The sequence below is a fragment of the Eubalaena glacialis genome, chromosome 1 (assembly GCF_028564815.1).
Source record: "Eubalaena glacialis isolate mEubGla1 chromosome 1, mEubGla1.1.hap2.+ XY, whole genome shotgun sequence".
In the NCBI taxonomy this organism is placed as follows: Eukaryota; Metazoa; Chordata; class Mammalia; order Artiodactyla; family Balaenidae; genus Eubalaena; species Eubalaena glacialis.
Genome location: NC_083716.1, coordinates 174235275 through 174250803, shown reverse-complemented (window position 1 = coordinate 174250803; position 15529 = coordinate 174235275). Strand labels below are relative to the sequence as shown.

The window sequence follows — 15529 nt, the reverse complement described above, 5'->3', positions numbered from 1 at the left end:
GGTGCAGTACAGGAGAAATACCAGTCCATCCAGTTTGGATGGAGTTTTGAGAAGAGAAATAGAAAAGATGAGGTCTTTATTTGCTTGAGAGCAGATCTGAAAAGTCATGTTAGATATTTTTCAGTAGGATCTGATGTGTCATTGAGGTATTTTGAGTACGGAAGAACGTATAAGCAGGACATAGACATCTATTAAGATTTGATGACATGTCTGACCGTGTGTAAAGTACTTTACACAGTAATCTTCGTCACATTTTATAAGTCTACAGGGCACAGTATCCCCACTTCACCTTTCAGAGGGGTTGTGTGACTTGCACATGGTCTGATAGCTAAGAAGTAGCTTCATCATGGATCTAACTCCAGGGTCTCTTTTCCCAGAGATTATGAAAACTCATTTTTAATTAAAAAATTAACCTAACAATGATGCAGAGAATGACTGGGGAGAGACCAAAGACTAGGTCAGACCCTGCTTTACCTGCCACCTAGACCACACTTAATTCTCCAAATTAGTCATTTGCAGCAATAGAGAATAGGGGATTCATTCAGTTAAGAGATTTTAGGGGGTAGGGTCTACAGTGTTGTTTGTGATTTGCAGGAGAAAAAAATATCTAAGAAGTCTCAGTTTTCTCAAAGTTAACAGAGTTACTGTGGCTGTAGCACCACCCACAGGAAAAGAGACCTTTGAAGGGTGAGTGCTGGAATACCAGGAGGAAGTGATTTCAGGTACTGGCTTAGCATCTAAGAAAAGACAGGTGTACATGCAGTGAAATGTCATCAGTGGCCGTGATTGACTATTCTCAGGTGAAGGAAAATGTAGTAAATATTAAATGTTATTTATGCTTACATTTCCAAATACAGGTGTTTATTTTTCAAAGAATTTTTAAAATTCCATGGTCCATTCTTACATTTTATATCTGACAGTCAAACTTAACTAGCATTATCATATATTCATGCCTTGAGGCAGAGGATCTTGAATAATTAATAATTAATCTTGAAAATAATTTCACAAATTATACCCTAATTTCCAATTTATTTTTCCTCCTTTAGTCATTATATACGTGTATATGTGATATATAAGCACATACATATGGTTCTCCAGCATTCCCTGTATAGAATAAATTATAGGTGTATCTAGAAAGAGCAGTATGACATGACAGGACAGCCACAGCCCTAATTGCTTTGATCCCCTTGCTCTTGAATGTTATTCTTACAACAAGAATTGCCACTGCAGGAAGATGGGTTGGGTAGACACCATCACCAGTAACGTCAGGCGAAAGTTACTAATTTCAAAGCAGTGACAGCTACAGTTATCACCTACCATTCTTCCAGTGTTTCATTTGCATTCTAAGCTGCTTTTTATCTTCTGACCCTTTCTGAATGGTTTAGGGTTTCTTTCCAACCTACTAAGAGAATGAAAGAAGACAGGACCAACAGATCAATTAATAATCTACTACAGAGGAGGTCTCCTGCTAGAGGCCTCTATATGAATTCATCTAATCCATAGAACAAACAAATGAAAGTGGTATCTTTATACAAGTGTATAAACTGAGGCCTAGAGACGATAAACAACTTGTTTCAAATCAAGTAGTAGGTCATTGGTGGTCAGGATCCAAAGTTCTATTTGACTGCAAAGCCTATTTTTTCCACAATGCAATGTTGCCTCTTAATGCTTTTTAACTTCAACACTTTGGTCTTGGTTTAGGACCCTGCCAAATTCCCATACCTCTTTCTAATCACCACCCCCACTTTACTAGTTTGCCAGCTATCCATCATTCTTATACACACTGTTTTCATCTTTAACAAATCCATGTGATAATTGGGTTTTAATAGTTCATCAGAAAATATACTTCTGAAAATTAGAACATAAGTTATTAATGAGTTCAAGTTATAAAAGGGAAATGTATGCAATGTATTTACACAAATGACTAGTACAGACCTGGGTACATATGAGTAAATTCTAAGTAACATCAACCCTTTTCAGTAACTATAACCTTGTTTGGAAGGTTAATAACAACAACGGAAGTTATAAATAATTACTGAGTGTTTGGAATACAGTATCTTAATTGATCCTCACAACAAACCAATGAGGTAGTTACTCTTGTAATGATGAGATGATATAACCTTAAAGAGATTAAAAAACTTGCCCAAGGGCAACAGAGGTGGAGATTGAATGAAGATGATCTTACACCAGAACTGGGGTCTTCTTAACTACTATGTAATACAGGCTTGACATAGAGTGTAAAGACCAGCCTGACTTACAGAATGTCTGCCACCTAGCTTTTAACGGGATGCATTTTACAAGGTCTATATAAGCTACAGTTAAATAAAATGACAACACAAGTTTCTCTACTGGAGCATTTTGTAATCTCCTCTTAGCTTCATCCCATCCTTCATTCTGTTGACAACCAGGGTATCATCAAGTGAAGACAAAACCTGCTACTTTGATTTTTACCTCTAATTCAGAGTTATCTTCCCAGTGTTTTCCTAGCTTCTTGTAAGTTCTTGACCTGCGGTGACATTCAACCCTCATCACTGAGGAATAAAGGGTCTGGGCTTCTCTAAACATTGGCATGAAAGTTCTCTCTCACGTATCAATAGATCAGATGAATGCCAAAATTGCACAAAGACTGCCTGTCAATTAGAGGAGATGTAAATTAAAACACATAAGACAGAAAGGGAAGCCTGGTTATCGTTAGGTATTTGATAAGAAAATGCAATCCAGGAAAACCAAAGGGAAACCATAAACAGATCACCTTAGCTCCAGGACCCTACAAGTTAAGTAAGGATTTCAAAACTGTAAATTCCCCAAAATAAATTCCTAATTACATGGATTGTACTAATTTATGCCATAACTAAAAAGTTTATATTGTGGACCGATGAGGAATATGCATGAATCTGTATAAATTATAGATAATTTTAAGAAATTAACAGTTTAAAAGAATAGGCAAAGCTTTTAGGCCTCCTTTGTGAGATTTAGACTTATACAGTGTAGAAAGGAACAAAAACTTTATTTAGATGTTAGTTTATTTACTGTTGAATCTTAAATGTTGTATATTCAATTAGAAAATCCTTCAAGTCAGAAACCCTGGATTATTGGTAATTTTCTCAACATCTAAAACTCTATTACATGTAATGTTTACACCCAATAAAGTGTTTATGTTGAAATTCCTTGTTTGGAATTAAAGAGGTAACTAAAGAGGTTTTTTTTTTTTATAAATAAATAAATAAATTTATTATATATATACCAAATATATGTGTGTGTGTGTATATATACAGTATTTATGGATATGTGCTATACATGTATATACTATATTCATTTATTCTGCTAAGGGAATATGATATATTAAAATGAATATAAGTGAATATAAAAATAATACTATTTTAGCTACCGCTTTTGGCCCCTACTCCCTACTCTTTATGAGTTAGTATGGCTAATAAGTAAACGTTAGCCAAATTATCATTCACTACTTTTATTTCTTATAACCCTTCCTGATATATTTGTTATTTAGCAGTGAAATGCCTGGTGAGACAAGTAACAGATAAAATGAGATAGCAGGTTAGGCTGCTAAAAGATAATTGAGCCAATCATTATTGCATGTAATCCATATATTTTATGTATTATGCATACTGCATTACGTATGGAGAGTCATGTGCCTACACGTAGGTAATCCTTTAAGACAGGTTTGATTTATAGCTACCTTGCACATAATAAAAGGCATTTCATTTCTTTAAATTGAAGTGTAATTGATATATAACAGTATATTAGTTCCAGGTATACAACATAATGATTTGATATTTGCATACATTGTGAAATGATTACCATAAAAGTCGTTACCGTCTGTCACCATCTGTCACCAAAACTACGGAACGCTTCACAGATTTGCATGTCATCCTAGATCAGGAGCCATGCTAATCTCTGTATGGTTCCAATTTTAATATATGTGCTACTGAAGCGAGAAAACATTTCATTTCTATATGAATACATTTTTAACCTGAATAATGATCTGAAGGAAGATCTAGGCAATGATTCTGGTTTTAACTAGATTTATTTTTTATTTCTTTACCTTGGAGGTCAAGATATCTTTATGACAGAAGAACAGAAGAAATATTATAATGCAATGAAAAAGCTGGGATCCAAGAAACCACAAAAGCCAATACCTCGTCCGGGGGTAAAAAAAAAAAAAATTATATTTAGCATGTAAATTTTTAAATTATTTTCAATTCATCTTTAATATATAATTATTTCTTAAACATGAATGCATATATTTTAATATTTTGAAGAAAAATTCTTATAAAACTGAACATATGTATTTTGAACACTGTCACAACTCATAATATGCCTTCATATAATTTCTTTTTCTATAAAAATGAAAAATAATTATATATGCTTTTATCTCTACCTTAGCTATACAACTTACTATTAGTACAAATGGCCTATAGAGAATCAAAATAAAATGTACTTTTGATTGAAATTTGATTTTCTTGATGGCTTTATGATGTAATGATGGCTGTCTATCAGTCAGGTGAAACTAACCTTGTAGATCTTTGATATTACAACAAATAGCCAGAGAAGCAGTTGGACTGGTCATGAATCTAAACTTTATCTTACCATAGGGTCAAAGACCAGAATAGGCTCAGATGTAAATAGTGAGTCTTAGCAGTTAAAGAATAGTTTGTATTCCTCTAACAATTAAAATAATTTTAAATGCATTACATGTTTTTCAATTTCTATTCAACATAACACACCTTACCAAAAGTCATGGCTGCAGACAGAGCATCCTAAAGATGGGAATCCACTTAGTACCAGCTGGCTACATGAGGATTACCCAGCACTTTCTAAATGGACACATGGCCAGGTTTCACCCAGACCCTACTGAATCATAATGTATGAATTTAAAGCTCTGGTATTTAATTTTTTCAGTACACTACTTGACTTTGAATACAGTGCCTTAAAACTTGCCTATGCAACTAATAAAGTGATTTTGAAATTGGGTTTCCTGGAAAGCATAATACTATCAGTGAGACTGACAAGAAAGGTGATGTGTTAAGTGTGGATATATTTGGAAATGTATATTCTATACATGGAAGAGATAGGAAAATATAGATCTGATATTATAGCAGTAATATCAGTACAAGACAGTGCCAACACATTAGTCAAAATAACGTGACAGAGCAGAAATTTAGAGATGTCATTTTATTACCTTGAAATACTCTAGGTAGTAGAGCTGAGGTTTTCTTAGTAAAAATTACCTTGTGATCCTGGCAACTCCTATATAACATACTAGGGGTGGATATGCTTAAAAGCAAATGTTAGTTTACAAGGCTCGCTGAAGACTTGGTATACTGAAAGTCAACAACAACAAAAAGTTTTCATGTACTCTAAGATTTAATAATATTTCTTGTACAAAGCAAGAACCTATGACCAGGGATAATTTATGCAAGTTTTGAAGACTGATACCTTAAAAAAATTTTTTTTACTAATGTAATGATTTATGGATACTACTTGCAAAATTTACTGTACATTTCCTACTATTTTTGTTTCTTTGCAGAACAAATTCCAAGGATGTATATTTGACCTAGTAACAAACCAAGCTTTTGATATCGCCATCATGGTTCTTATCTGCCTCAACATGATAACCATGATGGTGGAAAAAGAAGGACAAAGTGCATACGTGACTGAAGTTTTATATTGGATCAATGTGGTTTTTGTTATCCTTTTCACTGGAGAATGTGTGCTGAAACTGATCTCCCTCAGATGCTACTACTTCACTGTAGGATGGAACATTTTTGATTTTGTGGTTGTGATTCTCTCCATTGTAGGTAAGAGCATTTATTAATCAGATTTCCATTTTGAATTAAACTAAACATCACACATACTCAGAGAAGTTTCTGAATTCTTGAATGTAAACTTACTTTTGAGTAAGTTAGTAACACTGAAAGAGTGAAGGAACCTTAAAAACAAAACTAAAAAAAACAAATACCTCTGTGTCAGAATTCCTAGGTTCACACAACAAGCCTCCAAGCCACACATGTTCTGTTTGTTGGAAGCACATAAAACTGCTTGATATTTGATTTCCAAGATTACCCTTCACAAAGGTAGCAACTGGGTCTATAGGTAGGTGTGTCTTAGAAGACCAATGTAGAATCTGAAATCACTTCCAGTTTTTACACATATGAGAACTATCCTTTGATTAATGATAATATAACTAGCCAGAATATCGGTGACTCTTTGTGAAAATTCTTCCTGAACTCAAAGTGAAAAGTTAAGGTCTGAAGAAATGCCAGCTTCCTTTCTTATGGCTTCATACTTGTCAAGTTTGTAATCATTTATCAACCAACCCCAGTCATATCTGTGAATCACAGTATTTGATTTTATACTTCCTCTCATTTCATTACCATAGCTGTTTTTCTGTCCTCTTGTTTTTTTATTATTTGTACATGCCTTGCCCAGTAGTTTAGGATTGCATTTATTTTCATAATTATGAATTTTAGACAGAGATTGTAGGGATTATTTAATACAAACTCAATTTAGAGATGCTGAAACAGGCAGGACAAGAAAGGTTAAAAGTCACATAACCTAAAACTGCCATATTGAGTAGTATAAGTTAGAATAGGGATTCCAAATCAATTTTTGAAAAAGGAGTATTATTACCAGAGGTGACATTAAAGTTAATATATAAAAAAACAAATTAAAATTTAGGTAGGAATCACATACTAACAACAAGCAAAATGGTGGAAGCGTTCCAGTTAACTTAGGAAGAAGAAAAGAGTGTCCCTCTATCACCTCTATTTGCAACAGTGTTGGCTGATACAATTAGATAAGAAAACAGAGAGGTACATATATTTGAACAATGGAGCAAATTTTCATTTTCAGATCTTATTATGGCACTCTAAAAATGCAAGAGAATCAACTGAAAAAAATGGATTCAATTAGAATTCAGAAGGTGCAAATTTTAAATTGCACGTACCAATGTTAGTAATTGTCTTATGTGTGGAGCAAAAAATTAGAAAATAGGCCTAAAGAAAAATTTCATTCACAATTCCAATAAAAATAAAGTAAAATACCTAGTAACAACTTTAACAAGAAATGTGTAAGGTTTCTATGAGGAAAACTAACAGAAACAAAAGAAGGTTTAAATAATTGAAAGGCTTTTCTTGTACTTGGATAAGAAGGGTCTCCTTGTAATCGTGACGATTTTTTTTAATAGATTAATCTATAATTCCAGTGTTATCCCAATGAGAATATGAGCGTCTTTTTGTGTAGTGGGGATAATAAATTGGTGATATAAATCTAATGATTCTAAAATTCACCTGGAAGAAAAATTAGAGTAATGAGGGGTGACTTACATTGCTAGATATTAAGATTATTATTACATTGATGAAGTAAAACAGTGTTTACTAAAAAGCTCAATGGATTCAAATAAAGAATCCAAAATTAAGCATCAATATATAGAGAATTACTAAGTTACTCAGTTAAAAGATCTCATGGATCAAGATTAATTAATTGATGTATAAAAGTTAATGTATTAAAAAAATGGATTCTAGTAGAAATAGATTTAGAACCATGAGCTTGAATAGTCCTTTCTATTCATGACAAACTTGACTCCATGAAGAGAAAATAATAGATATGACTACATAAAAATCAAAATATTCTATGGAGGAAAACTCACTACCACCACCAAATAAAAAAAGAAAAAGTTGAAAGACAAATTAAAAACAGGGATATTGTTAATGTAACATTTAAGGCCAACAAAGGATTAGCACTTGTAATAGAAAAATAGTCCTCATAAATCAATAAGAAAATAGTAAATCTCCCAATAGAAAAATGGGCAAAGGACTAGACTAGGCCAAAAAGAGAAAGTTGAATATAGTCAACAAGCATACAAAATGTCCAATAAGTAATTTTTAAAATTTGGATTATTTTTTCCAAAAGAAATGCAAATAAACTACAATAATGAGATGTCTTAAACATCACAAAGTTTTTTTGGTAAAATTATAAAGAATGACAACACTGGTGAGCATGTGAAGTGTGAGCACTTTCATAGACTATCATTAGGAGTGTTAATTTGTACAAACTTTCTGGAGATAGATTTGCAATATATAACAAAATTTTAAATATACTGTTTGACCTACCTTCTTTTATTATCAAAATATGCCCATGCAACTAAAAGTAAATATACCTGCTTGGATATTTGTCTCAGCCAAAACAATTGGAAACAACATAAAATTCTTCAATATATGGTTATTTTGACAGAACATTATACAACTATAAGGAATTATTCTGTTGTCATTTATATGAAAATATGTCCATACCATATGATGAAGTAACTAAAGCAGATGACATAAAAAAGTTCCTATATCATGGCTACATTTGTAAATGTTTGTGTGCTTGCATAGAAATATGGAGTGATCCTCAACAAAATATTAACAGTAGTAAATGGTTGGTTGATATTTCAGGTGATTTATATTTTCTTTTTAGCATTTTACTGTGTAGCTTTAATTTTTCTATCCTTACAATTAAAAAAATTGTTGTGGAGGACAAAAATAAGATCTACAAACTTAGTAAGGGAGAGAAAATTTCACAATAGTAATTCTAACCATTTTCCTGTGGGATTGCTCGATCCTTGGGTTGTTATGAAATTGCTTTCAATGTAAAATGACAATCCTGAAATCATAAGAGGTAAGATGGCACATAAAACTATTTAGAGGCTTCCCTGGTGGCGCAGTGGTTGGGAATCCGCCTGCCAATGCAGGGGACACGGGTTCAAGCCCTGGTCCGGGAAGATCCCACATGCCGCGGAGCAACTAAGCCCGTGCGCCACAACTGCTGAGCCTGCGCTCTGGAGCCCGCGAGCCACAACTACTGAAGCCCATGAGCCTGGAGCCTGTGCTCCACTACAAGAGAAGCCACTGCAGGGAGAAGCCTGTGCACCGCAGTGAAGAGTGGCCCCCGCTCGCCGCAACTGGAGAAAGCCCGCGTGCAGCATCGAAGAACCAACACAGCCAAAAATAAATAAATAAAAATTTAAAAAAAAAAAAAACTATTTAGAGTCATGATTTTCTGTAGCATGGATATTTAAGTATTTTCTTTGTATTCCTTCCCTCTTCACCAGGTATGTTTCTAGCAGATTTGATAGAAAGGTATTTTGTGTCCCCTACCCTGTTCCGAGTGATCCGTCTTGCCAGGATTGGCCGAATCCTGCGTCTGATCAAAGGGGCCAAGGGGATCCGCACGCTGCTCTTTGCTTTGATGATGTCCCTTCCTGCGTTGTTTAACATCGGCCTCCTGCTCTTCCTGGTCATGTTCATCTACGCCATCTTTGGAATGTCCAACTTTGCCTATGTTAAAAAGGAAGCTGGAATTAATGACATGTTCAACTTTGAGACCTTTGGCAACAGCATGATCTGCCTGTTCCAGATGACCACCTCTGCTGGCTGGGATGGATTGCTAGCACCTATTCTCAACAGTGCACCACCTGATTGTGACCCCAGAAAAGTTCATCCTGGAAGCTCAGTTGAAGGAGACTGTGGGAACCCATCTGTGGGGATCTTCTATTTTGTCAGTTACATCATCATATCATTTCTGGTCGTGGTGAACATGTACATCGCTGTCATTCTGGAGAACTTCAGTGTTGCCACTGAAGAAAGTACTGAGCCGCTGAGTGAGGATGACTTTGAGATGTTCTACGAGGTTTGGGAGAAGTTTGATCCCGATGCCACCCAATTTATAGAATATAGCAAACTCTCTGATTTTGCAGCTGCCCTGGATCCTCCTCTTCTCATAGCAAAACCAAACAAAGCCCAGCTCATTGCCATGGATCTGCCCATGGTCAGTGGGGACCGGATCCATTGTCTCGACATCTTATTTGCTTTTACAAAGCGTGTTTTGGGTGAAAGTGGAGAGATGGACTCTCTTCGTTCACAGATGGAAGAAAGGTTCATGTCTGCAAATCCTTCTAAAGTGTCCTATGAACCCATCACAACTACACTAAAACGAAAACAGGAAGATGTGTCTGCTACTGTCATTCAGCGTGCTTACAGACGTTATCGCTTACGGCAAAATGTCAAAAACATATCAAGTATATACATAAAAGATGGTGACAGAGATGATGATTTGCCCAATAAAGAAGATATGGTTTTTGATAACGTTAATGAGAATTCAAGTCCAGAAAAAACAGATGGAACTCCATCCACCGTCTCTCCACCTTCATATGATAGTGTAACAAAACCAGACGAGAAATATGAAAAAGATAAAACAGAAAAGGAAGACAAAGGAAAAGATGGCAAGGAAGGCAAAAAATAGAGCTTCACTTTTGATATATTGTTTACAGCCTGTGAAGGTGATATATTTGTGTTATTAAGACTCTTTTAAGGAGGTCTATGCCAAAACTCTTTTTATCAAAATAGTCTCAAAGTCAGTGCAGTCGCTAGCTCTGATTCTCTAACATAGGTGGGCAGCATTAGCAGTGGCTATTTTTGCATTGGTAAATGAATCTATAAGAATTCTTAAGAGTAACTGTACAGGGATTATTGATTACAGCAAACAAAGGTGATTTAATTTTATTTACTTTTAATAAATTAGAAGACCATGTAGAAAATGTTCACATCTGCCTTGTCATCTTTTCACAGGATTGTAAACATTCATGTTTCCCATGCAAATACACACACACACGCGCATGCGTGCAAATATCTATCATTTGGATATCTACAAAAGTATTTTCCCTTGGCTTTGCAATGAAGTGCCCTGATAGAAGGAATGAATACTAGTAATGAATGTTTAGTTAAAACATCTTGTTATTAGGGAGCAAGACTCTTTTATCCATCTACAGTGGTCATTCTATATTTTGAGGTGCTTAAATTTATTCATATTGCATCAAAACCAATTTATATGTGCCTATTAAATGCCATGGGATTAAAAACATGTAGGCTAGTCAGTTCAACAAATGCTTTTTATTCATCTTGACTCATATACCAACTAGAATAAGAGTTACCTTTAGAGTATTGTGCTTAATAGACTGCCTTTTTCTACATCCTTCTTTGTTCATACAATAACTGTGGAACATGAAAAAATTATTTTAAGTACGTATCACATTCCTCGAAAGAAAAAAATGAAGGTAATTAAGAAAAGAAGCAACTGAAGAAAGCCTTATTCACTTTTATGTATACAGTGTAACACTGGACTGTGCTGCCCCAAAATACCAATAATGACCCAACTCTTAGTCATTTTTGTCAGTTTTCTACTTTCTGATTCAGTGTTGAGTCATTCTTTAGCACTAAGCAAAGTTGATATTTCTCTTCAGTGGAGTGCTTCCAGATATGCAGATAGATATTTGATACCATGGAACATGTTTGAGCAGATAATGACTTGGGCACAGTATTAACTGTGTCTCCTGCATACCATCCTAAGTGTGTATGGCAAGCTTTCAAGTCATAATACATGGCATGCTTTCAACACAGACTTGCGTGTGAAAAGGATGAAATAGCATTCATCCTCTTGAACTTTTATGCTTTCATCTACAAAATGAGAAAGATGTCACTTTCTCCATAAAATTCTATGACTATGAGATATATTATGTATCAATCAATAACATATCCTGAGCTTATAGTTTACCAAGCACACATTCATTTTGCTTTAGCTGTTGTCCTTCTACCAAGGATTATGAATCTAGTTTTTTAAAAATCCTTGTTAATAGTGGCTTGAAAAGAAACAACCATGATGTATTTTTTATGAGTTTATTCCAGGAATATGAGATCTTTCTTCTATCGAGTTATTCATGCACACACAAAAATCGAGTTACGTAAGTAGAAAGAATTTTATTTAGAAGATTTTTTGGGAGTTTTCAAAGCAAATATATGCAACAATATTTCATTCATTTGCTTTCTTAAATGAAAAAAGAACATAAATATATTTCTATATTAAGTACTGAAAGCAATTTTTTTGTTGTTCTGGCTAGTTAAAAATAAAGGAGATTAAAGCATACCTATAGAGATGAAGAAGTATAGGTAGAGAATGAGAGGCAGAAAGGCAAAGAAACAGAAATGAGAAAGACAGATAAAAACAAAGAAAGCGACATTTCCACAGAACTTCCTATCTAGAATGTTTTTAAATTGTGATGTATTTTACAACATCTGTGAAGGAGATTATCACGTCTAGACATCTGTCCTAAGGCACATATGAAATTAAACCTAGGGCCAAAGATTCTTTACACCTAAGTTCAATCACTCATCTTAAATTATTTGAGCCTCTTTTTTATTTAATATATAAGATACCATGCAGTGTTTTCCTAGACTGTATAGAGCATTGCATCACATCCCTGCTAAGTCTGTTGAAAATAGGTTTTGACAATTTAATTAGAGAACCATACAAAATATATTACATTTGTAAGATATTTTAATACATTAAATTAAGAAATTAATATTACCTTAAATTTGAATGCAGTTTATCCTCATCATTTTAAATCCATATAAATATAACTGCACTTTGCATATTTATATAATACAGTGTGAAAAGATATATAGCGGGTAGGTTTATGTGTGATTTACTACTAATGTTTTTACATTGCCTGATTTTTATGTGGAGAAAATATTGGCAACTGGTTCCTCAACACAATTTCTTCTTAGAGTTTCAAAAAAAGAAAAACTTACAAAGTCACACTTCTATTTCATGCTGAACTATAATTTTTTTTAAATATAACATGGTTAGGTTTTGTATATGTATGTTTTCCCAGGAATGTCTAGTTGTGACTTTTTATCAATTACTAATAATATTTGGAACCAAGAGCTCATTTAATACAGTACAAGCTTGAAGGAAAATTAGACTTCTCTTTTCATGTAGATTACTGTTTGGTACTGATTATAAGATACCACCCTCAGAAAGCACTGTCATGCTAATATTTAAGTCACGCAATCATTGAACTCATTTAACCTAATGATATAGAATGGCAGTTACACTGTAAAATTTAAATTGGAATAAAACTGAAGTGAACAGATTTGAACACAAATCCATTCATACAATTTGAATAAAAGTGGGAGAATCTCACTTCGCCTTTTTGACTGTTACATAGTTTGCAAAAGATATAAGTGATTTGTGGGCTGTTTCTAAACGCTGATTGTTGAAAACCTCAACCCAAAATGTTCAGCATGATTTTATAGAATTTTAATAGCTTTGTTAAAAAGAGTTAAGATAAAATGCATATGTAAATAAAGCAGTTCTAAATAGCAATTTCAGAGAAATGTTAGTGGGAGTGATGAAAAAGGGCCAGCTAAATTAGAATGCCCAAGTAATTGGCTTGGGTTTAGGACCTATGTATAGAGGCCATCAATTTCTGTTAATATCTGCGGTTTATTATGTTATATTCTTGAGGAAAATAATCAAGAACTGCTTCATAAAATTCAGTGAATAGCCATGAATATAATAATGCTGTTTACATAGAATTCTTTACAAATTTCATACATCTATGAATGCTCAAAATGTTTGTTTGTCATAAATTATATTGTAGTTATACTTGAGACTTACACATTGTAATAGACTCTAAAAATAAAAGTCATCAAAAAAATAAAATCATGTTTGCATGTATTTTCTGTTTTTGTGAAAATAATCTTTAAGGAGATCAATTCAGTGCATCCCTAAATAAGTTGTAGCTACTGATAACTTTTTTCTTTTTATTGAAAAATGGACAGCCTCAAATGTCTTCCATGAGAAGTTTTCCAGGGTAAGAAAGATGGGGATAAAGACTATAGAATTCCAAAGGAATTCATTGAAATCCACAATAGAGTTTGTGCAAGAGAAGAAAATTGAGTCAGAAAGGGAAAATATACAAACATTTAGCCACACAATGACAGTGTGTATCTTTTTTGTGTGATAGTGTTGAGAGGTAAGACAGCATACATAATGGCGAGGGCTTGGGTTCTAGATCCAGAATTGTATTTGGATACCAGTTAAGCCAGGACTCTTCAAATTTCCTTAATACATTACTTAACCTATGTGCCTCAGCTTTCTCATCCGTAAAATGAAGATAATAGTACTACGTCGCCATATGGTTATAAGGATAGAATGAGAAAATTCACATGAAGCAATTAGAACGGTGCCTGACAACACAGAATCAAGAATTTATATTACTAATAGTAGTTAGTGTGACAGCCAATTCGCTGCTAAAAGTATGACCCCAAGCTACCTCTCCATCATACAGGAGCACAATGCAGTCTCCATAAATGTTAAATGATGATATTTCTATTTTATATGGATAAGTGTAAATATAGTATCCCAAAGAGTCTCACGCATCCAGTTGGTATGTAGTGAGCATTCAGTGCACCAAAATATTTTTAAACTGAACTATTTTTTTAGATTTATGAATGCAAACAACATGCTAAAATGAGAAAACATGCATACTGTATTTACAAAGGTTTAGCTTTTTCCAGGAGAGTATTTGGAGGTAGTAGTTCCCATATTAACTAAATAGTCAATCCAAACCTCTATTTTAGTTTAGCTGTGAGCATCCAGTCCTGTTATTTGTCTTTAAATAAGATATACTAAAAAGAATTGCTGCTGAGCTGGGCCACTATTTCTACCTTGTGTGTTAGTATAATGGCGTGTAAAAAGGTATAAAATATTCATAGGGAATCTCTGTACTGGCAGTTGTGATAGTCACTCTGCAGAATAAAATTATAGTCCCTCAACAGTACCATCACCTCAACCTGATTGGCAATCACATAATCACATGAAGTTCCTACAACAGAACAGCTCAATTCTTCCTTGCTGTAGATAACATTATACCATAATCCAGGCAAAATGAGCTGCAGAGTGCACGGTAATAATCTCTCTCAAGGGAGGAAAAAGTTGCATACTGATTAGAGCAGAGGAGACCTTTGCTGCAACAGCATTTAATGCATACAGGAAGAGAAACATGAATAATTGAGAGCTATAAACAAGCAACAGAGCAAACATGCTACACTTTATTATTCTAAGAGTTGTATAATTAGGTACCTGCATTAACAATCCGTCCCAGAAAAGAAAGCCAATTTTAAGAGATTTAGGAGGCATGCGTCGTGTCTGTGTCATGTGCTTCAGCTTGATTCTCAAATATTTAATATATATTTTCATAAGCAGTTTAAATGCAAAAACGTCATAGATAAAACTATAGGCAATAAGTATATAGAAATGATTCAGAGCTTGTTAACAATTTTGAAAACCTAGTGGAATTGAGGAAAAATTACTCCTGTTCCAGATGCTATATTTGCTGGCATGTGCTAGTTTTGGTTGTAATTCATACAAGACAATATGACTTCTATTTAGTTAATTTCCACTAGGTGACTAGCAACACCTTGGGATATCTTTATGGGCCTATCAAAATAATCAAAAGCAAAGACAAACCGTATTACGAAGTGAAAGAAACCAGTCTGAAAAGGCAACATACCGTACAAACTAGCAGGTGACACCAATGGGAATACTTCAACTCAGAACAAACTGAGATTTCATAACCTTAGGGAATTTAAAATAAAATTGATTTTAACTGCATTAGACCCCTAGCAAA

General features: G+C 34.0%; 1 protein-coding gene and 1 non-coding gene across 5 annotated transcripts in view; one reads left to right on the top strand and one right to left on the bottom strand.

The window, feature by feature from the left end:
• The window catches only part of SCN9A (sodium voltage-gated channel alpha subunit 9), an 84574-nt gene extending 74272 nt beyond the window's left edge, over positions 1-10302 (top strand). For all 4 annotated transcript variants that reach the window (XM_061201224.1, XM_061201211.1, XM_061201219.1 and 1 more), the window contains exons 24-26: positions 4064-4168; positions 5549-5819; positions 9113-10302. In XM_061201224.1, the coding sequence (XP_061057207.1) occupies positions 4064-4168; positions 5549-5819; positions 9113-10302 (1566 nt within the window). The remainder of the gene's footprint in view (positions 1-4063; positions 4169-5548; positions 5820-9112) is intronic.
• LOC133079062 (U6 spliceosomal RNA) lies at positions 3856-3961 on the bottom strand. The gene has a single exon (XR_009698024.1). It is a non-coding gene; the product is annotated as a U6 spliceosomal RNA (small nuclear RNA).
• Positions 10303-15529: the final 5227 nt, after the last annotated feature.